Source organism: Bombus terrestris, chromosome 1, assembly GCF_910591885.1.
Source record: "Bombus terrestris chromosome 1, iyBomTerr1.2, whole genome shotgun sequence".
Taxonomy (NCBI): Eukaryota; Metazoa; Arthropoda; class Insecta; order Hymenoptera; family Apidae; genus Bombus; species Bombus terrestris.
Window position 1 is genome coordinate 6,489,304 of NC_063269.1, and position 24,316 is coordinate 6,513,619.

A 24,316-nucleotide genomic window follows, 5' to 3' on the forward strand; every position below is an offset into this window, starting at 1 on the left:
ATAAATATTGTTTATCATAAAATACAAATGATACACATATTATATAATTTTGCATTTATTTTCACTTTAAATTTTCCAGTTCTATTTAATTAATAAGCAAATGTTAGTAGAATAACAATATACATTGTTTTAACCAATATGTACGTATAACAGATTTTCAAATACCGGATATACCCTTTCGAGATATCGATATCTAATATTACTGGTCAATAAAAATCATATGATTATTAAGGGTGTAGCAAACTAGCAAATTACAAGTAGTGGTAGACTTCTATTTAGATTATTTTATACAAAAGTAATAGAAGATAACTTTGACAAAAAAAATGAAGATATGTGGACCTAAGTATGCCCTATGCGGCCTCATATTATCTACTTGGGGTATATTCCAATTAGTAAGTCACTTCTTTAACCTAATAATTTTATATGTATTAAGAAATTTTTGAAATCAATAATTGTGCATCATGTATAAAAAATTGCAAAAAAAAAAATACATTTTATATATTTTATATATTCAGATGTTGTTTCTCCTTGCTTATTTGAATTTTATTATTTGGGGAAAACAAATTAGTTATCTTTTATTTGTAATCAGTTTTTTAGTAATTATAGGATTCATTGAATTAATCAGTATATTCTTTTATTTCATGTTATTTATTCGTATATATAAAGCAAATATTATTGTACATTTTTCAAAAATTGTAATCTCGAAGAAAATTCATTTATTTTTCAGCTCCTGATGGGAATATTCTTTTACTACAACAGTGTAGCTTTAATAGAAGACCTTCCGTTGGGAGAACAAACTTTTAATAAACCTACAGATTTTTATGCTGTAGCAGAGAGGGGCTATAAACAAAATGCATATAATTGTTGGATTGCAGCTTGTATCTATGTCCTTACATTCTTATTTTCTGGACACCAATTTTATATAAATTCTAGATCATCTTTAAGCGTTTAAAATATTATTAGCATGTGAATACAATAAATAAAAGTACATATAAGTATATAGTATAGTGATACATTATAAATATAAAAATAGGAATTTAGGAATATGCTAAATACAAATTTCAGTAACAGATTTTTTGATTGCATTCTAATATTAAGAATTTGTGTTTATTTAAAGAACATATAATAAATTATACTATAATATAAATGTGTAAAATAGAAGAATATAGATTATTTCATATTATGTATATGTATATATGAAAATATACCAAAAAATTATTGTTGAACTTATTTTTCATCATAATGTGAAATATGTATTTCTCTTTTTTTCTTGTTTATTAGTATTATTAGAAATCTTTAACTGCCTTAAATTAATGAACATAATCGCTGGAATAATAGCAGTTTACAACTGATATAGTAAAATTTCATGTTTATGCAACACAACAATTTTAAAAAATTTATTTTATTTTAAGTATTAAAAAAAGATTGAATTTGATACCATTATTTTAATTTTAAAGATTTTGTAAATATGTAATTGTCTATGTATAATATTTATGAAAAACAATACATTCATTATCGACAATGAGTCATTTTCGGTAGCGTTTATACTGTGGTCAAATTTAATATACGTCATATACCGAAATGAAGAGAGAGGTTTCAAATTTTGAATTGTCGTAACACGTAAAATCTTAAAACATGCTTTATAAAATTTACTACAGTGTTATCTAGAAAGAAGGCCAAAATTAAATGAATTGTGCATGTAGAATTGTAACACTATCAACAATAAGTGATAGGTTATGTATAATAACTATAAAATTTAAATTATTTTAATTATCTCGTATTATATAATGCAAATAAAATATTTTGTAATAAGCAAAGTAAAACTAAAATATTTTTGAACATAAAAAATCATTCCATCTGACTGTCATTATGTACCAGAATGTTTTAATAAATCTTAATTGCTTAAAAGTTTAAATTTCAATTGCTTTGTATCATTATTAATATATCAAATATTAAACTATATCATATAAATCATTTAACTGGTTTGTATTCCATTGTAGAGTATTACACTGCATTAAATACAATGGAAAATGAACACATTGTAACTGATGACTATAGTGAAATAATACAACGTCTTCCTTTTTCTCGGAAACTTTTATATGGAATAGGACATGTTTTGAATGATATTTGTGCTTCTATGTGGTTTACATATTTATTAGTTTTTTTTCATTTGGTATTGGGATTTAATTCAATCTCAGCTGGAATAATTTTACTCATTGGTCAAATAGCAGATGCTTTAGCTACTCCTTTTGTTGGTTTTCATTCTGATAAGGATGATAACTTTGGATTATGTAAATATGGGAGGAGAAAAACATGGCATTTAATAGGTATATATTGTTATTATTTCCTTATATGTTATTTATTATATCACAAATTTTTCAAACAATTTATTTTAGGTACTTTATGCATATTATTTGCATTTCCCTTTATATTTTCACATTGTATTGGTTGTGAAACATCTCATGAGTGGGCTCAATTAATCTATTATGCAGCATTTGTGATAATCTTTCAGTTTGGCTGGGCTGCAGTACAAATATCTCATTTGTCCCTAGTTCCAGAACTTACACCTTCTGAATATGAAAGAACAGAACTCATAGCGATCAGGTATGCCTTTAATTACTGGGAGGGAGATATTTAAAGTTGAATTATAACCCTAAATATTTATTACAACTTTATTTAGATACAGCTTTACTGTTCTCTCAAATATTTTTGTTTACTGTATTACATGGGCAGTATTACATGTAACAGATACTAATGCTTCCAATTCCCAAATTGGGCCCGATGATGCAAAGAAATTCCAGGAAGTTGTATTTATTGGAATTGGAATAGGAGCTATAACATCTATATTATTTCATATCTTTGTCAAAGAAAACTTTGTTAATAATTCTGATGGTAAAATTATTTTTATATTTACTTACTCTGTGATTAAAAATTTTGTTTATTATAATATTTGTTTTGTCACATTTATTTTAGGTTCGTTGAATAGAAATTCAAGAACAGTATTAGTACTATTAAAAGATGTTCAATTATATCAAGTAGCTTGTATATATATGCCTACTCGTTTGTTTGTAAACTTATCACAAATTTATATTCCTTTGTATTTACACAAATCATTAAATATGCCAGCTACATCTTTGGCTACAATTCCTTTAATAATGTATCTGAGTAGTTTTGTGATGTCTTTAATTATAGAAAAATTGAATACAAAACTGGGTCGAAAAGTTTCATATTGTTTTGGAGTTTTGTTAGGTGTATTTGCTTGTATTTGGATACAATTAGGTACTGGCTTAACATACACGAAATATCAAATCTATCCAGTTTCCTTAATATTAGGTAATATTACATAATTTTTTTAAAGTCTTTAAAATCAAATATAAATGAAATATATCCAAATACCAATTTGTTTTATTATAGGATCTGCGGGCTCTATTATGTTGGTGACTAGTCTTGGTATTACTGCAGATTTTATTGGACAAAATGTAAATAGTGGTGCGCTTGTATATGGAATTATGAGTTTTACAGACAAACTTTGCAATGGATTAGCAGTTATGCTTATTCAATATTTGTTAGTATATAGTAACTCTTCTTAAAATACTAATTATTTAAATGATGATAAGAGTAAATTTTTAAAAAGTAAACAAAAATAAGCAATTCTCTTTTTTATGTTTTTAGAAGCTCTTGGATTGATTGTAAAAATTACTATAAAAGTGTTTTAGTTTATGTTTGTGCTACATCTGCAATGGTTGGCTTATTAATGATATTATGTATAAAACCATTTCATCACAGTACAGGTATACATTTATGATAAATCATAATTGTATTTCTGAAAGACACTGGCAGTTAATTCAGATGAAATTTGATAAGTATCATAGAGAAATGTTATGGAAAAATATGAAATCAAAATTTTAACAAATTATGCATTCTGAAGAAACAGATTTATATATATAATAAATTTTTGTTATTATTAGATACTGCATAATCTTTTGTCATGATACTCATTAAATTACATCTTGTTTGGCTACCTGTGTCATTTGGAAGAATATCTTAAATTATCTATTAAATCAATTATAATAATGATATAATATTAGTATAAATTATTTCAGTATATAATACATTACACTGTGAACAAACTATAGAACATGATAATGTATTTATTACTACAGAAACGATAGAAAATGAGCCTGACAATTCAATAAATCAAGAAAACGTTACATAGTATAAAAAAGATAGTAATTAAAATTTTGTTCATTTGATGTTAAATCCTAAATATATACTTTATATATTACTTGTGCAAATCTTTATTTAAATATTTGGCTGTAGTTTTCTATGGAGGCTCAAAAATTATTGACCCTTCCGTATATATTCTGATAAAATTCGACGAGAAAAATCCAAATATGCAGGTTATGGATCTAGGAATCCACTGGTTCAAAAGTTACGCGTACGTAAAAATCAAGAAATTCCAGCATATTTGACAGGTAAGTAACAATGACGTCATATTGACTTCTTTCGATGATTACTCCAGTGAGTCACTGGTTGTATACAATGCATATGGGTGGCAACCATTTTGTGGCGGGATTTTGAATCCTGAGTATTGGATTAGATTTTGATTATGTTTCATACTCCGGCCACCGTAAGATGGCCGGTTACTTCCACTATCTTAAAGGTGACAGACATTACAACACAAAAGCGCAAGTGAAAATTGTAATATGTTAATTGTGTAAACAATGTATTTAAAATAATTCGTTTGTACAAAAGAATATTGAAAACTGTGTTAAAAATTGAATGTATCAATGTAGTACGTAAATATATTTAAAATGTCTTTATCAGTAGGTAAGTTACCACGTGAATAGAATTCTAACCTTTGAAAATTTAGTAAGACATAATTACATATATATATTTTTATTTGACAGAATTATTAAGACGCTTAAATGCAGACGAAGAACCTTTACCCAAACGTTTAAAATTAGCAGAAAATGCATTCTGTGCCATTGATATACCAATAATACATAAAGAAGATCTTATTCTGCAATGGCTTTGTAATATGTGTCCCATGGACCAAAAAGCTTGGGATTCATTAAAAAATTGTTTGAAAACTGAATATTTAGATATTAAAAGTGATGTAATAAAATTATTGATAAAATTATTCATTGAAACATTTGAAAAAGATGTAAAACATATACGTGAGGATGTTTTCGAATGCTGTCAATTATTAACTTCTAATAACAGGATTGCACAATATTTTATTAATAAGCCAAAAGATTTAGGACTTTTAACAAAGTCCTTATTAGAATGTGTAAATAGTGTTTTTAAACACACCTTTAACATTGGAAAAAAATCAACAGAAGGAATAAAGATTTCATTAATTAACAAAAGCAATGGATTGATACTGACAGCATATAATACAGTAATTTATGTCGTAGAAAATATAATACAAATTTATAAATCTGCTTTTATTACAAAAGATAGTTTGAGAATCATGTTCATACATGATATCTTATATCCTTTGTGTGTTATTATTGACCACGACTGTACTGATAATACCAATAGATTAGGTGCAATAACACATAAATGTATTCAACAATTAATATTTGGTAGAAAACATACTCAAAGTGGAGAATTTCTAAAAAACGAAGATATAACACAATTTAGCAACTTACTATCTATTTTGACAGGAAATGCAAAGACAAAAGATTTCCAAAGTAATTTAATGACATTTACTTTTCTCTTCCGTGTTGCAGTAATTACTTTCAAATCAGACACTGTTACATTAGATATAATATTAAGAAAATTAGTAGAATGTTCTGGGACACATAAAATAGAAGTTTTGAATACTTTTTTAAAATGTTTAAATGACATAACTTTTAATTTTGATAATAAAGTAAATGAAATTACATTATTTGATTATTGTCAAAATATAATTAATGATATTTTATTAAGTAAAAGCATGAGTAATGCAGATTACAATCTCTTAATACAATTTTGTTATTTTAATCCTCTCATAATTGAAAGAAAAGTTAAAGATATACTAAGAAAAGTGTTTGTAGAAAAATCAGTATTGGAATATAAACATTTAATGATTTCTATTTTGGATGCTTTTATACACTTAAGGGAAGAGGAAAAATTAATTTCAGCAATATTAATAGCATTAAAAGATAGTTTGTCTCATGCATCACATCATATATCATCAGAAAGTAATATATGTTTTCCAAGTGAATTCAAAGAGAAGTTAATGAAAGCTGTAAATAATGTAACAAATTCACAAAGCATAGTTATGTTAAGAACATTGACATACCATTTAAAGACTGATTGCTTACAAATGTTGGAACCTAATAATACTAGTAAGAATGGAACCATCACTGATTTTTATGTATTTTAGTATTTTCTTATATATGATATTTTAAATATTTTCTATTATAGGTGGAAATATTTTAATATTACGTGCTATAGTTGAATTGCTCATTACATTGTTAGATGGTATATGCATTTTTGAATATAGTAGAACATCTACTTCCTACACAAAATTTGTAAATACATTTGATGATGTAAGAAATATTCTATCACTTTTACTGGTTAAAACATTGAATTCAAATCAGGATGAAGAAATTGTAATATTATTAACTGCAATATTCTCATGGAATGAAACACAAAGAGCTCTAAAATACTATGTGCCAAATACTATTTCAGAAAATTTGATATTACCAATATCTGAGACTCAGTGGCAGCAACTGATTAAAAAAATTAAAAAATTTGGTAATGAAGATTGTAAGAATAATATGGTATGTTATTAAAATTTTATCATTACTTTTTTTATTACTTTTATCAAATTAATATTTATTTATTTGTTTATTTTTCATCATATTGTACATTAGAAATATATAAAAATTATATTTACATAAAATTTCAGAACAAACTTATTTTACAACAAGTTAAGATGTCTCAAAATACATTAACTGAATCTCCTGTGATACTCAAGAGCTTGATAGGTGGTTTAGAACGTTGTTGGGGTTTAATATTAAAATTTGATACAGAAATAATACCATCTTTAAGTAATGAACAAGTGTTAAAATTAACACATTTATTATTAGCAGACATGGTTTCTAATGCAAATAATTTTAACGAATGGGTGAAAGTGTTACATAAAAATGATTTAAAAGAAAATAAAAGATTAATGATATTCATATTAACTGGTGTTTTTACACAAATTGGATATTTAGCAACAGAAGGTATAACAAAATCTATTAGTAAATACCTTAATGCAGTGAGTATATATTTTTTATCTATATTCAAATATATTATATAAAATTAATGAAATAATTGAACAAAAATTTTTATCCTTTTAGGAATTGCTACTTGAAGCTGAAATTGTTGAATGTGAACAAATAAATGATGTATTAATGTCTTTAAAGGAAGAATTGCTAGTAAACAAATGGGTACAAATGCAAAATACACTTTTACATAAAATTAAAGTATATTTAGAAATATTACTTCATCTACCACTAATATTTTTGAATACTAATTTAAAAGTTATAACACTTATGTTCATATTTGCTGTTAGAATGGAATGTAATCAGAGTAATGAAATAGCCTTCTTATGCAATATAATGTTTTCAGGTAGATTTCATGATTATACAGATAAGATATTTAATCAAAAATGAATAATGTATGAAAATCTGTTTTGTTTTTAGATCTTTTGAAAAAGCCTAATATTGATATATTTCAGTATATAGATCCTTTTTTGTTGCTACAATTGCTACCACAAAACAAAACGTTCAAAAAACCATTGGAACTGTTTCTCAAAAATTGTTCATATAAAAGTTTGAACAAATTTATAAAATGTTCTACTAATTCCAAGGAAAATATGTTTCTCTTATTAGAATCTATGGAACATGTTAAATCAAAATTAAATGTTGACCAAAAAATAATAATTAAAAAGGCGGAAAAAAAATTAGTCAGAATTGCAATGGAGACTCTATCCTTTGAAATGAAAAATTCATATGACATGAAAATATTAAATCTGCTATTAAGAATTGGTATTAAAGATGAAAACATTGATGAAAAATTAAAGGATGTTACAGAATCAACAATTGAAGACATATTTATGGTAAATATAAATATACTTAAGTATAAACAAGACATATTTGTGATAAATTTAAAATAAAATTACATCATATAAAAATAAAGTATTTACTTAACAGAACAATAAAAATAATAAGATTACAAATGAATTATTGCAAGATGGTCTAAAACTTATGGCTGTTATTTTACATAATAAAAAAGTATTTCACGTTAAAAATCAAACTATAAGAGCAATTTGGTATGTATTATTTAAATATCCATGTATAGATGTACTTTCACCATTATTAGCATCAAGTGAACTGAATGAACTTTCTGAATTTACTGAAGAATTACACGATCAGTTGGTATGTTTAATAATTTTATACATATTATATAACATAATTTTGTAATCAACAAAATATTTACTACTTTAGTTTGTTACAGGTTAAAACACTTTTAGGTAAACAAGAAAATAATCTAGAAAATATTTGTATTATATGGAATGCTATATTAAAAACAGATATGTCCAATGATCGCAATAAGCTACGCTTAATAGCTATCAGTAACTTAATTCAAACAATGCAAACTGTAAATATACTAGAAAAATTTTGGCCAACTTTGTTGAAACTAATACACAATATTCTTGCTGCTAAGCATTTGTATCTTCCTGGTTATATTATTGATGTTATTATAACTGTTAGTTTAAAATCATTGCAAGCAAATACAATACTAATTTTTAGTGATTCATTAGCATTGTGCAATGTACTGCTCAAAATGAGAACAAATCTAATTAGCGATAAGATACCTTTATTGTTAATATTGTACAGACATATATTAAGTATTTTTATACATAAATCCAAATCTATCATTAATAAGTCCGAAGAGCACACATTTAAGTGTCTTGCATTAGATATTGAAAAGTAAGTAAAAATCTTTTATTTATCTAACAGAAAAAATCATAAACGTACTTCAAACTATTATATTTTGCATACAGGTTTACTAGTTCTTTAGTAAAGTTAAAGAAAGATATGATTCGAATAAGTCCTTATTTAGTAGCGGATTTACTAAAATTATTGTCAGAAAATTCAATACCAAACTTTATTAAGGTAAATTTCTTTATGATATATTTTATTTAACAATGTAGTATCGTATACCGTACTTACTGCATAAGCATTCGAACATCATTTTGCTATCTATAATAATCTCTATGAATTATGTATTCATACTGTTGAAATGCTGAGTTGTCATTGATATGTAGTTGGTATACATGTGTTAAATATTGATATCAGTATGCCATTCACTTACGTCATTTCTTGTTCAATTTTTAAAACTTCTTTTTGCTCAGATAAACGTTCGGGTATAGTCTCCGAATAGCGGATTCTTATGCAAGCAATACCATATTTCCTGTTAACAATTAATATAATATACTTCAACTTTTTATTTTAGATGTCTATACAAAATTGTATAAATCAATTAATCAGTGTGTGTGACCAACATGGACTTGCTTTATTATCACGAACACTACCTGTTTCAATGCAAGAAATTTTCAAAACTCAGTTAGATACATATAACAAATTTTATAAATTTATTGGAAAAATCTGAATGATCATTATAAAACAATATTCACAAATTTGTACATGATAGTGTATTTTAATATTGATTAAAATGATATTTTTAATAAAGTTACTAAATAATTTTTTTATTGGAAAAAGTAATCTTTTAAATATTATTAAACTAAATCCATAATGACAACAGTATTTGTCAAGATCATATATATTCTTTAATATTCATATATCTGTATAAAAATTCAAAAATTTTTAACATTAAAAATATAGAAAATTCAAATTACGTAACATTGTATAGTAGTACTTACCGCCTATTCATCGCCTATGATCGTTACGTGTCTTTTCGTTTAACAAAGGTTATCTTCCGCTTTTTATAATTTTAACAAAGATATTTAATATTGTAATAGTAACAATAAACTTCTTAGGTCAGTAATTAGTAATGGTAATCCACCAAACACGTGTTAATGCTATTGTGGTTACTGCATTAGGAGTTGTTAGTGGTTATTATATTTGGAATGAACCATTAAAACAATACACTGAAAAAAATTTTACTAACAAAGATTTAAATAAGGTAGGTTTCCTGTATTACAAAAAGATTTATACGATAATATTGAAAATAAATAATTGACATTTTTATTTTTAATATACATACAATAAAAAATTTAGTATAGTTCATATTCCTAGTCTCAATAAGATAATCTAAGTCTAATTTATTATTAATGTAATTTTTAAAAGTGCTTCTTATTTTAAAGCAAACATCTGATGGCGAAAAGCAAATTCAGCATAAGTTTTCCAACTAAGATAGTTTTTGTTTCATCCGTTATTCTAGCATGTTTTGCTGTTTATAGGTAAATATAATTATATTGTTTGTATTGTCAACTAGTGAGAAATAAAATATATAACTAAAGTATATTTATATACAGATTTAAGTATGAAAATTATGCTTCATTACACAAAAGGAAGGAACTTGAAAGACAAGCAGATATGTTGTATGAAAAGCAAAGAGGAGAAAATCTATTATGGGTCAAAATCAATTAAAATATTTGTACTGTCATCAGAATGTAATGCATATATTTAATAAATAATCCATTAAATTATATAGTACTATAATTTATTAAGTAACATATTACAATAAATATATTTTACAACTTAGTTGTCAAATTTGCTTCCATAAAATGGTATGTATCTAGCTACTACTTTCCAATCGGTAAAATAAATCAGTGTCAAACCAGCTGCTCCTCCATAAGTTAATGCAGATGGGATCCTAAATCATAAAAAATTATATTAAATATCATGGTGTACAAATTTATAAAAATATAAATTTAGTGTTATATTATATGATTGATATGATACTTTCTAGAAAGTGTTATATAATTTTAACATTAATTATTATATTCAGTTCAAGGAGCTATATATATTATTACATGTTTTAATAATGAATGGATTCATATATTATTTAAAGAATAAATTAAACATTTACCATTTTGTAGCAATTTCAAAATGTCTCTTTCCTATTTGCATTCTTCGGCAATTTTGTAATAAACGTTCGCACTTAAAATTTAGAGGCAATTTATAAATCTAACTATTATTTGAAGTACGATATAATAGCTTAATAAAGGATTGCCTTTGCTCTATTGCCACCATGCATATAGGAATATTCCTATGCCTGTAATTGCCAACTATGATGGGATGTTCAAATTATTACTATTTTTTGGTATCAGTTACACCAACCTCAATTAGATGAAATAAACCTCTGTTATTGTCCTTTTTTTTTTGTTAAAAAAATATTTTTTTTCAAAGTTTATGAAAAGAATGACATTTGCAATAATTGTAAAAATCTATAGGCTGTCCAATGATTTTCAACGAAACAAGGAATAAACATAAACAAAATTGGATTACTGCAGCTGCAACTATTGGCTGCTCACTAGTGAAATATCTTTGTTTTGATATCAAGTAAGTATCGATACTTTCATTCGATATAACCAATGAATAAAGGTATCAATATCGATTTACTTGGCGATATCGATTTACCCCTGCCATGGTCATATTACACATTACATGTTAATAATTGTAATTACCCTGGGTATAAAAATATGTCATATATATATCCTATGTTCATAGTAATTTCGTATTAAGGTTGGTTTATTATGTTTGTATCGTCGTTGTATTCGCATACTGGTAACTCTCGTGGTGGGGACACCTAGCGTGCATACAGACTGGTCACAGCATGGTCATAGTCACAGGTCACAGATACAAGTCATAAGATTTAGAATTACTCATAAGCACATCGGTCGAAAGGGACGAAAGGACAAAAGCTTAATGTTTTAAAATTTTTACATTGTTCAAAGAATAAAGGTAAATTGTTTATTCATTTTGCATACAGGTGTGTTACGAAATTGGAATATATAATTTATGAGTTTTCAGAACATTTTGTATAGAAATTATAAAATATTAAATTTATCTCAACGTGTTATTATAATTGTTCAAGTATAACTGTTACATAAAGAATAATGCTATATCCAAAATGATTTTATAAATTAAAGCTATTGTGTTTTACATTTCTGAAAAATTAAGTAAAAATATATAATTATTATAAATAATCTGTAAGATTTCTTAAATACATATATTTTTGTATTGGTATAAAGTAACTATTGATATAATGCTATTATTAATTTCGAATTATTTTAAATGTTACTATTGTAATATTCAACGACATATGTGAATGATATATTGAAAATCAATGAAAAGGGCAATGTTATACGAAAATAAGTTATGTATAAGAAATGAAAAGCTGAATACACATATATAGTACATGATTACAGTCTGTTAGAACATTCCATAATAAAAATGTGCGATATCTCGGTACAAATGCAATGCTTATGATATAATAGATATAATAGGATGTAAAATTTATTACCATTGTAAAAATATTCATTGTTAATGTTTGTTTCTTATTCTCAATATTAGAATAACTTAAAATGAAGTATTCAATTTTATTTTGCGTGTGCGCGCGCAAGTATATTTTATAAAAATATATAAAATAAAATTTATTGTTTTATAAATAATTTAATCTTTTACTTCGTGTTAATTAACAACATATATAAATATACATAGTACAATATGTATTAGATATTACGTGAAATTTATGCATATATATTTGAAAAATGATTTTTACTAATATGTTCTTTAAAGTCAATTTATTTTTAAATTTTTTAATAGAATAATATATAATATTGATTTCCTAACTCCAAAGCCATTTTAATAAATATGCACTAAATAATTTATAATAATTATTTGAACTTATTACTTTTTTAGATAAATTACTATATATACATATATAATTGTACGAATTGAAAGAAAATATTTTAAATTTGATAAAGTATTTATTTCATAAAATTATTAAAAACTATGTGAATTGTTTTTAATAATTATATAATATTTTTTGTACCATATCTTATATCTATATACATATCTAATATACAATAATTGTATTATGATAAAATTATTTTTTTCTATTAAATAAGTATATGTATGAATATGTACAGGTGAGTAATGGGTGAGAATACTTGGAAAATCGGTGAAGCAGTCGAGATTCCAGAAGAGGCTATTAAGATAGCATTAGAGAATGAAGTGTCATTATCAGACAGGTTTTATTTATTAGCAAAACGATCACCATTTCTTTTAGCTGGTACGTTTTTAGTACCAAAAATGTTTTATTTAAATATATATTATATCATATCATTTTAAATTGGAATGAGTATTCTATAATAATTATCTTATTTTGCATTATAATTTTGAATACTATGATACAATCAATACTGGAATATAATTGTTTACTTTATAATCTTAATATTACTTTATGAACATACAATTGTCTCCTTTATAGGTATAGTTGGTTTAACTACTGTTTGTGGAATAGGTGCATATAAGTGGAAAACACGAACAGTAAAACCTTCTATATTTATTGTACAACTCAGAGTTGCAGCTCAAGCTACTGCACTTGGTATCATCAGCTTAGGAATGTTTTATGGCATGTATAACGATTATATAAAGAAGAAGAAGAAGGAATAACATTCATCATTTAATGTTAGAAAGAAATAAGGAGACAATTTAAACATTCAATCATATTCAAAGAGTAAAATAAAATATGTTTATTTTTAGTAAAATGGAGCTTGAAAGCTATTTATGATTATTAAATTTAGATACTTTATGTGATTATTAAATTCTGTAGAAGAGGCAATATGCAATTATATGCAATAATAATTTAGTATATTTAAAGATATTATTTATTACATAAATTATTGTTCTTGAAATATAGTGTCTCATAAGATGAATAATGTTTCAAGAAAAAAGAGCTGTAAAAATTAAACAATAAAATGTAATAAAATAAATATTTAAGTGAAAAATTAAATTTTCTCTGTATTGAATATCTCACTATATGTATGTCTATTTAAATAAGTATTTTGTATATTATAATCAAAATAAAATATGTACATATATGATTTAATATAATATTTAATATAAGTATTTAATATAAATATCAGACAATTTTAAATTTCAGAAAAAGAAAAAAATATTTAAACTTAATTATATTGCAAATACTTAATTTTTATTAAATTTACATATTGTTAAATATCATTAACGATATATAACTTTACCTTTATGTGTTGTATATCATATGTCAATTACATAGATTTTTGTTATTGGTGAATGTTCAGTAATTTTTTAATATACAATAAATATAATAATTAATAATACTTTAAATTTTTATATTTAAGAATTAATAATTATAGCAATTTAAATTGAAATCAGATTAATTACGATTGAATTGTGTTTTCATATAACTAAATTTAATTAATCAAAATAGTGAGTACATAACATTAGTTCCGGAAGAACTTACCTCGAGTTATCAAAATACGCAAAGATGGCTGAAGAAAGTGACAGGAGTCAATTGCCACCCGGTTGGGAATGCAGATATGACATTCGAAGTGGTCGTCCGTATGTAAATTTTTTAGAAAATCTTCGATTGTTTCGTTATTTAATATTAGAAGAAATAAATCTGGGTGGGAGTATTTATTTGTTGCAAAAAGCTAATATTACGCAATCACGATTTACTAATTATTCGATTTTTTAATGTATACAAACTAGTAAAGAAAATATTAATGAGCATGATTATTTTTATTAAATGATCTTTTTCGTTTACTTGCAATATATGATATATCAAATATTATACATGGTTACAATCAAATCTTACGTGATAAATGTGCAATAAATAACTTATTAGTTATTATACAAATTAATTTAAAACATTTTTCAGATATTTTATAAATCATTTTAACCGTACAACAACATGGGAAGATCCAAGAGTAAGATATTGGCAGTATTCTCAGTATATACAATCGCAAAATTCAATGGCACTGAGTTCTGCTACAACTATTACTTCCCAAGATATACCTATGCAGGTCAGTAGATAAATTCTGCTGTATGTTAAAACTGTAAAATTTATTGGATCATCAGTAGACCACAAATATGTGTGAAAATTCATATTTTTGTGAATATAACTAATGATATATAAATAATAAGTAGAGATTAATTTTACTTATTGATTATTATTATAATACATTTTTGCACATTATATGTATTATGTACATTTTTATACTTTTAAATTTTCCATAAACTACAGCCTAATTATCACACAATAAATATATCCATTCTTATATGTGAAGAAACACTTGGGTGTTTTAAAATTGCACTTATGCATGTATTAAAATGATCATAATTGCACTTCCAATATATGTGTTTTTGTCATATACACATGCTGCATTTGGATAAAATATAACATGTACAACAAAATAATAGACTGGAGGAAATGGAGGTGGTGGACATTTAGGTTATGCTGGAGCTCACAAAGCTCCGCAAATTTATCCAACACTGTCTCCTTATCATAATCCACAACTTGCATTTTTACCTCCTAGTTTACAGGTAGGTAACTTATAATTGTACATGTATATTGTGTATGTTATATGATACTTTGATATTGAATTGAAGATACAATTAAATTTTTATTAATAAGTTTTCATCATAGAAAAATAATTATGTGGATAGATAAATTGTAAACAACATTACTTTATATGTATATATATACGAAATTTTTATATTAAGTAATTTTATAACTTTATTATGTATCTGTTTATTAAACATATTTTTCTAATATTAAATATGAAATTGATGCATCTAACAATATCTAAGGAAAGTAATTTATATAGGATCTGAAAACTCCATTATCACTGAAATCAGTTAGTGCAATGACAAACAGGCTTGGAGATATGACGTTGGGGTCTCCAACTCCAGTAAAGAATATGGAAACATATTTAACACAGAACTCGGATTCTGAATTACAAGTTGCTAAAATCAATGCTATGTTTCCCACAGTTTCTGATACTCATATTCGACTTCTTTTGAAAAAGTAAGTTTTAGAATTCAGTATGCATATGTACATTTAGATCTTTATTCATGTTACCATATATTATTATTAACAAAAATTTTGATTAATCTTTTACTTATATTAATGTAAATTTCTATGTCTTTAAACCCAAACCATATTAACATACACACATAAAATTATGCTTTTATGCATATTTAGTTACATTTTTTCTAATTATATATTAGTTTCTTTTCAATGAGTTTTGTTAGCACTGTATTAATTATAGTGCTAAGGTGGTAGCTGATATCTTTCAGATACCATAACAGAGCAGCTTTGGTTGTCAGCGCTTTACAAGTGGAAAAGAATCCTCTTTGTGCGCCAGGACCATGCACACCTGTGGGAGTGCATTCAAACTATGCAATACCAAGATGGCGATTACCACCACATGCTATACATGCAGCTCTAACATTGAGTCCACCTCGTGGGGCTCGGCCAGCCCCTAACTCCCCCAAAATAAAACTTAGGTTTTTCCCATACTTATATAAATTTCACCAGATATGGATGCTAGATGTTGATATTGTATCTCGTGATAGTTGCAAAGAAATATATCAGATAACAAGATAGAACACTATAAATATTGATTTATTTTGAATATCTGATATATTTTATGTATATGACCATACAGTGCTGTGTAGTAATAGCATGTGTCAGTACACATTGCAGACTATTTATATAATCTTTCTCAAAGATCTTTTATTTATAAGTAAATCTATATATTTAATTCTACACATTGTATGATCAGAAATTAAAAATTTGTTCATCTGCAATGTGTTAAAATTTTTTATAATTTTATAAGCAATAATATAGCAATTAATCAATGTGAGAATGCAAAATTTTTTTATAAAGTAATTATAGCAATATGTTTTAAGAACTTACATCTTGTGTAGTAGATAAATTTGTATTAAGTAGTTTCCAAAGAATGATATCAAAAGACTAGTAATTCTTTTTTTATTTTTTAATCGTTTCCTTTCTATGTTTAATTTTTTATTTTTATAATTTGTATTTGATTTTTTTTTATATGTAGTATTGTCATTTGGAATTCATTTTTCATTTCAGTTTCTTCCTGGTTTACAGTACACCACATGTTGGATAGTGTAAACTTTACACAAATCATAGATAGGTTGGTTTTAGTTTTATATCATCAATGTATTCTTTGTTTTAGTTTTTAGTAGCGATCATAAAGTTTGTTTTTCTTTCATATATTGTTTGCCTGTTGTAACCCAAATCTTTATAGTAGTAAATGAGTTTCCTAGGAATGGACAATATCATTCTTATGTATTATCAACAAAATCGGAAAAAGAGAATACCAATATATTATGCATGCAATAAGAAACTCATTTATTCGATAAAAATGTGGTTTAAGCATGACAGTATGTGCATGTGTACTGTAATTTTAAATATCTATATTTGTTTTTATCTATACTTATTCAAATATATATATTCAAATACTATTTTTAAAATCAGTTTACTGATATTAATAAATTTGTAATAACATTGTATATTGTATAATGTCAAATTATCAATCACATGTGCATACCAAAATAATTATTGTTACTACTGTTTTATGTAAATTTTAGTTATTAATCATTAAAAATAATGTTATTTTAATATCTAATTTGTTTTAATAATTATTTGCATCATATCTTTGTCTGATTTATAAATCAATTATTATTTGCACAATTCAGTCCTGTATTGTAGACTGTCCATATTTATATTCTGTGCATTGTAAAGCAATTGCAATAAATGTTATATACCAAAATACTATATGTACAGGTACCTGAAAAATGTATTCCCAAAAGTAGAAGAAACCATGTTGCTTGATATTTTGGAACAAAGTGACAACAATGTTCAAAAAGCTTCTGAAAAATTAATCGATCTGGGCTATGAAAAACGAAATCCTACAGCTCCTAAATCTTTAAGAAAAAAAGAGGAGGAACAAGTAATATATTACACTTATTTGTAGGTTTAGTTGACATTGTCATTTTAGGAACTAATTTATATTTTATCTTCGCAGGTAAACAATGAACAAACTATACCTACTCCACCACCGCGTATGAAAAGTTTAGAAGAGAAAAATAAAAGTAGGTATATTTAACATTATTCCTTAAAATATTAATAGCAATATTTGAATTTTTGAAATATAACTTATTAGTGAAAACGCGATTGATGGAGAAATATAAATCAGTACCAGAAAGAGTAATAATGCTTGCTATGGATAGTGTTGATTATGATGAAGAGAGAGCAATACACATATTAGATATCATGGTCACAGAAGAAGCTACAAGACCTTTGTGTACATCAAGCAGTCCAAGGTAACGCAACATATCTAAATAGTAGTAAATTGAAAAATTGATATTTTTTACTTACATGTATAGTAGAGTTTTAAGAAACTTTTTATAAATAAATATAGTGTTCCAATTGTTTTATATGTAAATCTATTGTATGTTATGAAAATATAACATCTCATTAAGTATATGTAACATTTGCAGCAGTAGAAGTGACGAAAGGAAAGACAGTCCACCAGTAACTGAAGCTGTAAAATTAACTGCTTCTCCAATTAAGAAAATAGTTAAGGATGCAAATTTGGAAAAATCCAAACGTTCAAAAAATAAAATAGAAATACCAAAGTACAACAAAATTTTATTATATCTTTTCATGTTCATAATATTTTTCGTATTTATAAAAAAAAAAATAAAAAATGTAATAACTAATAATATTTTTAGAATTTCTCGAGGAACTAGTACCACAGAGGACAATGAATATAAATCTCCATATTTGACAAAACCAGTTGGACCAAACCCTGATTTACCAAAAGGAGCTAATAATGACTTACTTTTGTAAGTTAAACATTTTCATTTCAATAAATTAATATTTTTGCTATACATATGTATGACTGAAATAAAAAATCAATAAATTAATATTTTTGCTATACATATGTATGACTGAAATAAAAAATAAATAGAATTATTGTTATTACAATTTTTTTAGACCTGATTATGCACCATGGTCAGGACCAGATCCGAGTTTCTTAAATAAAGAGTTATATAACAAAACAATAGCTAATGGACATGATGCTACTTTGCTTTTCGGAAATCGGTGTGTTGCCAAAGGACCTAATTCAGAATTAAGAAAAGGTGCACTGAGAGAATTAACTCAAGGTTCTATATATTCTCAAAGAAATATTTCGAATACAGAAAGTCGTGGTAAATGAAATATGTGTAATTGTCTCTTTGTTAATTTTTATGTTTGCTAAGTTGGAAGTATATCTGTTTTATTTAAACTGCTTTTTATTTAATATTTTCATATAAATTATACAAATTTATAGTTATAAATCAATTGAACGTTAATTATTTGAAATATCCATTTCTTAATTTCTTATATATTGAATAAAAGCTTCCAATTTTAGTACCATTAATTCAAATAAACAATTATTGTTAATTCTATATTGCTAAATTCAAAGTCATTTGTTATATGTTCGTATTGAAGTTATATTAATATAAATATTTGGTTACTTTATTACAAGTTAATATTTTATATGTTCACTATAGAATATTAATTTTACATCAAAAATAAATTTTAATTGTTTGTCTATAAGATAGGAAACAAGATACAGTCAATTACAAAAGTCTACATACATCCTTTAAATATAAAATATTATAGTAAAAATAATTAGTTCTATGAGTTCTTTTGACACATTGAGATACATATTGTTACAATATAATATAATTTATTCACCTTTACTTGCATTAAGAAAAAGGAAGCAAAAAAATATAAAATTCAACGTTACAAAAGTTATATATATATATATGTTATTATATATTATTAATATATTATAGCCTCCCCTCCCTTCTCTCTGTAAGCATCAATAATGATCTGTTATCTGCTTGGCATTGATAAAATTAAAGGTTTTATAAACTCTGATATAAATTTATTACAAAATTCTTGTAAGTTACATGTTTTAATGTTTTTAATTCATTTTAGAAATACATATTATTTAAGGTAACTTTGTATTGATATAATTCGATAGTATGTAGACCTTTGTAACTCATTGTGCATATTCATGAAAGTATATGTAAAGGAGTGTTCAAATTTACTTAGATATACATATTTTAAGTGATTTAAAAAATACATCATTAGCATGCATTATCAATTTTGGAAAATCGTAATGCTTCCATTTATGACATATCTTGTCATTTTTAATATACATATAAATATGACCAAATCTCTAGATGTTCGCAAATAATTTAAAAAATTTGGAATATTTTAAATTATTTAAACATTGTATTGAACACAAAGTAATTGAAATCAATTTTTTTGCAAATAAAAATAAAGTTTTCAATAATATTAACTTATATGCAACATACTAAATAAATACTTGTAATAGAAATAGTAATTAATTCCATGATAATATTATTTCAATTAGGATATAGTACATTTGTTTTCTAAATTTGACGTAAGCAATTGTCTTAATTTAAAAAAATAGAGTGTTAAAATATTTAAAAATTAAATGTAAATTTAAAAAATATTTTGTAATATAGTTTGTATATTGGTAGTTTTTCTTTATAATAATTTAGCTTACAAATATTTTAAAGTATTTGGGGACAACTTTAATGTCCTTACTTAATTTTTTAATATAGACATGTTTTACAAATTATGCACATCGTATTAAAGTTATACATAAAAAGTAAAAGAAACTATCAAAGTTCTTTAAACAGACAAATGTAAACTATAATTCAGAAATCTTTATAATTTACATTTCAATGTTGAAATCCTTATGATCATCAATTTTTACACTTAGATTATATTTTGGTTATTATAACTGTAAAATTTATAATGAAAATCGTAAATCTACAACATATTCAGTATTAGAAAGTATTTGGAGTAAATGTAAGATATAAAGAAATTAATTATATGAAAAATATTTGGAAAATTATTAATTTTGTATACTATGTATGTTTTGAATCGTATTGCTATATACGATAGATGTGAAATACAAATTGCATATCCATGATGCAAATTTCAAGGTCATTATTACATATGATTAATATGATATAGGCTATAACCAAAAAAGGGTTTCTAATGATAAACTAAACAAGAAAAAAAGCTTTATATATGCTATAGTTAAATGAATGTACAGAAGTATTTTCATAGCTTAATTCAAAATAATCCTGCCTTTGAGAAAATCTAATATGTGAATAAAAATTAATAACAGATGGGCTGTGGCTGAAACATTAGTTGAGAGCTATTTTTATAGCTTTTTAACTTGAGAAGAAACTAGGAAGGATAAAATAATCTATTTTGACTATATTTTGAGTATTGCCACATATGCGGAAAGTAACATTAACTGGAATAAATAAATTCTTCGATTAGCTAATTACTGTAATTCAAAATTTTAACATGAAACTCATTCTCTCAAACGCAAATAGGTATTGTATTCTGTGTAAAATATATAGTGATTTGGAGTTGTGTGTGAGATGTATTGCTATGGAGTAACTATTAGTTAATAATGTAAAATGCCAAATTTGTTTCTATCAACTCTTCCATCCAAAAGATTTGTTTTGCAAGATATTTCTTTATGAGCTAACATAAAATAAATAATTTTTCATTCAATTTCATGAATTAAATGTTATAGAGGGTTGTGTGCAATAGATTAGTAAAATTATACTAGCATTGAAATAATAAATGTATTTTATCATATGAGATTTGTTAATCTGGTATGAGTTTTTGTTATATTAATAACATAAGATATTCATTGTATGTCAACAATAATGTTATGTATTAATGGAGTTGCCCTATTTCACGATTAAGATTTCAAGTTCCACGCGATTTTTCTCATATACATGTTATTTTATTTGCAGAAACAAAACTATTTTTAACAGATTTTACTCAATGTGAATACATAAAAAAACTATATATCTAGGTATTTTCAGAATTATTTTGTGTTTAATATAGTCACTATAATAATGCCAAAAATCATATTTAGCTTTAAGAATTTTGTCCTAAATACTTTAAACTAAATGATTAGTACACTTAAAACAGAATTAAAAAACAACCCATAACTAGCAATATAAGCATCATATTATATACAAATGTATACTGAATATTGCAATAATGCAAAGTTGTATTTCATTGTATTTACACATATCTGTACAATAAAGATATTCATAATCAGTCTTCTTATGTAATAATTTATTTAATAAAGAGAGGGAGATATTTTATCAGTTTATAATATTTCATTCTTTATATCCATATAATAATGGTATATATATATATAGATAACATATATATATTATATTATTAACTTATTCTGTAAACTATTAGATATTGACGTATAACATGAAATTATTAAACAAGATGTTAAAAAAGAGTAATAGGATTAATTTTACATATTTATTTAATTTACTATAACTTTTATATAGTTAATTAGTGATTTTATATTACATCATTTTATACTAATTGTAATAACAAAGATATCAAGTCAAATTATATATGTTATAAAAAAGAATAAAACATTTTATGTACAACATATAAATGTCTAATACTTGTAAAAAGAAAAGATACAGATGGTGTCTAATTTGATTACTGCAATATCAATCATTAAACTTCATCTTCGTTTAAAAGCATATTTGGTATACCATCGTTAATAGGGAATTTTCTGCCAGATTCTGGACATAGTAGATCTCCATTAATGACTTCAACTTCCAACAATATATGATGAACCATTTTTAAAAATTCCTCGTTTGTTTCAAAATCTTGAATCAAAGTCTGTGGTAATTCTCCAACATGACCTATCTGCATTAATAGAGTATATTATTATTAACATATATATGCTATCAAATTTATATCTTTATTACTTATACATAAAACAAATAATAAAAATATTTTACTAAAAGTTTATGAGTTCTTGTTTTAAATTTTTAGTGAGTAAACCAACAATTTTTTTGTTATATTAAAAACTTTATTTTTAAAATTATACTAACTATTAAAAGCAAAATATATAATACAAGCTTTTATATGTTTGATATGGTATTCAATATAATAAGAAATATAGATATAAGTACTAATACTATTTGGTATATTAAAGATTTTTAACAGTTTTATTTAAAAGAGTAATAACTTACACTTTCTGCAGCTTTCCAAAGTGTAGCCCAATCAAGTTTTGGAATTATTCTTGCAATAAATTCTGGATTGAAATCTACTTCTGACACTTTAATACCTTTTGCCTGCAAGTTTATATAAAAAAATTCTTCCTTACTAATGCAAATTATGTTATTATAAAATGTTTTAATTGGTTTATTTAAATTAACCTTAAAATTGTATATAGATGTAAAACTTACAACAATCCCAAGGGGATATCCAACAGTTACACCTTTCAAGCATTTTGAAGTTAACATATTATGTGTTAAAAGTTTCATTTTTTAATAATATTATCCGATTGTTTTATTAATTGAAATAATTTGAAAAAATTATGATTTTGTTGTCAAGATTTTGTGTTAAAATTTCCTTGCACGTTACTCTTGATGCCGGCTTTTACCGACTTATGCATACTCCAATCTCAAGACGCAGTTCAATACGACTATATTCTATTACGAAGATAATAATTTTATAATTGTTCTCGTTATGATATCTAAAGCAAGAAAATATGGGTAAAATGAAAATTACTGGATTAATTTTCCACGCTGTAAAAATAGATTATAAGAATTTAAATTTAAGATTTATTATGATAAATTGAGTGACAGTCACGTGATTTCTCCTATTCAATTGCACTTTACTTTAGGAGGTTAGCTTTTCAGAAAAAATGCTATTATCTTGTTTATAAATAATCTACTACATTTTGTTGAGATTTTTCAAAATACAGCTTACAGAATAATTATATCAAATTAATTTTATAAAAATTTTATTCGACACAATTCGTACGATAAATTACGAAACATATGGTGTGTAACCTACACGTATATATCATAGTCCAAGGTGGAAAATCGTTTGAACATCAAACTGACAGTAGCCACATCACCTGGCCTTGATGAAAATACGCAATCAGCTGTTATTCTTGCCCATTTATCTCTTTTTGTATCGTATTTAAACCTACATATTTCTGCCACTATTTGCCAGTCATATTTTGACACATCACCAACCTGCTTCAAAAATAATCAAGAACTTGTATAACCTAAAACAAGTAGTAATATACATTTATTTTAACTTTTCAATTGCT

The 24,316-nt window shown here is 24.7% G+C and overlaps 6 protein-coding genes and 2 long non-coding RNA genes across 13 annotated transcripts; 5 read left to right on the forward strand and 3 right to left on the reverse strand.

Moving 5' to 3' along the window:
- Nucleotides 1-205: 205 nt before the first annotated feature.
- On the forward strand, nt 206-1,921 carry LOC105665906 (ribonuclease kappa-B). Its single transcript, XM_012310095.2, has 2 exons — nt 206-392; nt 728-1,921. Exons 1-2 carry the CDS (start codon nt 324-326, stop codon nt 950-952), a joined length of 294 nt encoding a protein of 97 aa, XP_012165485.1. The 5' UTR covers nt 206-323; the 3' UTR covers nt 953-1,921.
- Nucleotides 1,591-4,420, forward strand: LOC100643640 (major facilitator superfamily domain-containing protein 12). Of its 2 annotated transcripts, XM_012310074.3 has the most exons (9): nt 1,591-1,733; nt 2,001-2,327; nt 2,397-2,604; nt 2,681-2,892; nt 2,974-3,333; nt 3,415-3,565; nt 3,673-3,791; nt 4,104-4,229; nt 4,321-4,420. In XM_012310074.3, exons 2-8 carry the CDS (start codon nt 2,024-2,026, stop codon nt 4,214-4,216), a joined length of 1,467 nt encoding a protein of 488 aa, XP_012165464.1. In that variant the 5' UTR covers nt 1,591-1,733; nt 2,001-2,023; the 3' UTR covers nt 4,217-4,229; nt 4,321-4,420. The 2 variants fall into 2 exon arrangements, with proteins under 2 accessions (XP_012165464.1, XP_012165457.1); XM_012310067.3 differs by lacking the exon at nt 4,321-4,420 and having other exon boundaries at nt 4,104-4,285.
- Nucleotides 4,421-4,688: 268 nt separating this feature from the next.
- On the forward strand, nt 4,689-10,717 carry LOC100643396. Of its 3 annotated transcripts, XM_048405366.1 has the most exons (13): nt 4,689-4,830; nt 4,911-6,338; nt 6,418-6,776; nt 6,905-7,258; nt 7,341-7,611; nt 7,686-8,101; nt 8,196-8,420; nt 8,500-8,975; nt 9,050-9,161; nt 9,502-9,976; nt 10,046-10,191; nt 10,373-10,468; nt 10,544-10,717. In XM_048405366.1, the coding sequence occupies exons 1-10, from the start codon at nt 4,815-4,817 to the stop codon at nt 9,655-9,657; spliced, it is 3,813 nt and encodes a 1,270-aa protein (XP_048261323.1). In that variant the 5' UTR covers nt 4,689-4,814; the 3' UTR covers nt 9,658-9,976; nt 10,046-10,191; nt 10,373-10,468; nt 10,544-10,717. The 3 variants fall into 3 exon arrangements, with proteins under 3 accessions (XP_048261323.1, XP_012165477.2, XP_048261329.1); XM_012310087.3 differs by having other exon boundaries at nt 9,502-10,191; XM_048405372.1 differs by lacking the exons at nt 9,050-9,161; nt 9,502-9,976; nt 10,046-10,191; nt 10,373-10,468; nt 10,544-10,717 and having other exon boundaries at nt 8,490-8,648.
- Nucleotides 9,396-10,063, reverse strand: LOC110120287. The gene is made up of 2 exons (XR_002308924.2): nt 9,929-10,063; nt 9,396-9,459 (listed from the first exon to the last, which is right to left on the reverse strand). It is a non-coding gene; the product is annotated as an uncharacterized LOC110120287 (long non-coding RNA).
- Nucleotides 10,715-11,366, reverse strand: LOC110120288. The gene is made up of 3 exons (XR_002308925.2): nt 11,352-11,366; nt 11,101-11,286; nt 10,715-10,884 (listed from the first exon to the last, which is right to left on the reverse strand). It is a non-coding gene; the product is annotated as an uncharacterized LOC110120288 (long non-coding RNA).
- Nucleotides 11,367-11,689: 323 nt separating this feature from the next.
- On the forward strand, nt 11,690-14,031 carry LOC100643272 (HIG1 domain family member 1C). The gene is made up of 3 exons (XM_003393219.4): nt 11,690-11,975; nt 13,166-13,308; nt 13,507-14,031. The coding sequence occupies exons 2-3, from the start codon at nt 13,173-13,175 to the stop codon at nt 13,689-13,691; spliced, it is 321 nt and encodes a 106-aa protein (XP_003393267.1). The 5' UTR covers nt 11,690-11,975; nt 13,166-13,172; the 3' UTR covers nt 13,692-14,031.
- Nucleotides 14,032-14,460: 429 nt separating this feature from the next.
- Nucleotides 14,461-22,278, forward strand: LOC100642914. 3 transcript variants are annotated; one of them, XM_003393216.4, is made up of 11 exons: nt 14,463-14,618; nt 14,938-15,082; nt 15,480-15,602; nt 15,887-16,086; nt 16,359-16,568; nt 17,878-18,043; nt 18,119-18,185; nt 18,257-18,416; nt 18,594-18,731; nt 18,828-18,941; nt 19,093-22,278. In XM_003393216.4, exons 1-11 carry the CDS (start codon nt 14,545-14,547, stop codon nt 19,313-19,315), a joined length of 1,620 nt encoding a protein of 539 aa, XP_003393264.1. In that variant the 5' UTR covers nt 14,463-14,544; the 3' UTR covers nt 19,316-22,278. The 3 variants fall into 3 exon arrangements, with proteins under 3 accessions (XP_012165442.1, XP_003393264.1, XP_012165438.1); XM_012310052.3 differs by lacking the exon at nt 16,359-16,568 and having other exon boundaries at nt 14,461-14,618; XM_012310048.3 differs by lacking the exon at nt 15,480-15,602 and having other exon boundaries at nt 14,464-14,618.
- A 202-nt stretch (nt 22,279-22,480) lies between these two features.
- LOC100643029 (multifunctional methyltransferase subunit TRM112-like protein) lies at nt 22,481-24,244 on the reverse strand. Its single transcript, XM_012310025.3, has 4 exons — nt 24,055-24,244; nt 23,442-23,731; nt 23,226-23,327; nt 22,481-22,896 (listed from the first exon to the last, which is right to left on the reverse strand). The coding sequence occupies exons 2-4, from the start codon at nt 23,517-23,519 to the stop codon at nt 22,702-22,704; spliced, it is 375 nt and encodes a 124-aa protein (XP_012165415.1). The 5' UTR covers nt 23,520-23,731; nt 24,055-24,244; the 3' UTR covers nt 22,481-22,701.
- Between the last annotated feature and the right edge of the window lie 72 nt (nt 24,245-24,316).

Coding starts and splice junctions, on each gene's coding strand:
- LOC100642914 (XM_003393216.4), top strand. CDS start 14,545: ATGGCTGAAGAAAGTGACAGGAGTCAATTGCCACCCGGTTGGGAATGC. Junction 16,569..17,877: donor TCCCCCAAAATAAAACTTAG/GTTTTTCCCATA, acceptor CTATATGTACAG/GTACCTGAAAAATGTATTCC. Junction 18,186..18,256: donor TTTAGAAGAGAAAAATAAAA/GTAGGTATATTT, acceptor ATAACTTATTAG/TGAAAACGCGATTGATGGAG.
- LOC100643029 (XM_012310025.3), bottom strand. CDS start 23,519: ATGAAACTTTTAACACATAATATGTTAACTTCAAAATGCTTGAAAGGT. Junction 23,328..23,441: donor GATATCCCCTTGGGATTGTT/GTAAGTTTTACA, acceptor ATAAACTTGCAG/GCAAAAGGTATTAAAGTGTC. Junction 22,897..23,225: donor TTTGGAAAGCTGCAGAAAGT/GTAAGTTATTAC, acceptor CTATTAATGCAG/ATAGGTCATGTTGGAGAATT.
- LOC105665906 (XM_012310095.2), top strand. CDS start 324: ATGAAGATATGTGGACCTAAGTATGCCCTATGCGGCCTCATATTATCT. Junction 393..727: donor CTTGGGGTATATTCCAATTA/GTAAGTCACTTC, acceptor TTTATTTTTCAG/CTCCTGATGGGAATATTCTT.
- LOC100643272 (XM_003393219.4), top strand. CDS start 13,173: ATGGGTGAGAATACTTGGAAAATCGGTGAAGCAGTCGAGATTCCAGAA. Junction 13,309..13,506: donor ATCACCATTTCTTTTAGCTG/GTACGTTTTTAG, acceptor TCTCCTTTATAG/GTATAGTTGGTTTAACTACT.
- LOC100643640 (XM_012310074.3), top strand. CDS start 2,024: ATGGAAAATGAACACATTGTAACTGATGACTATAGTGAAATAATACAA. Junction 2,605..2,680: donor ACAGAACTCATAGCGATCAG/GTATGCCTTTAA, acceptor AACTTTATTTAG/ATACAGCTTTACTGTTCTCT. Junction 3,792..4,103: donor ACCATTTCATCACAGTACAG/GTATACATTTAT, acceptor AAATTATTTCAG/TATATAATACATTACACTGT.
- LOC100643396 (XM_012310087.3), top strand. Junction 6,339..6,417: donor GTTGGAACCTAATAATACTA/GTAAGAATGGAA, acceptor TTTCTATTATAG/GTGGAAATATTTTAATATTA. Junction 8,421..8,499: donor AAGAATTACACGATCAGTTG/GTATGTTTAATA, acceptor AGTTTGTTACAG/GTTAAAACACTTTTAGGTAA.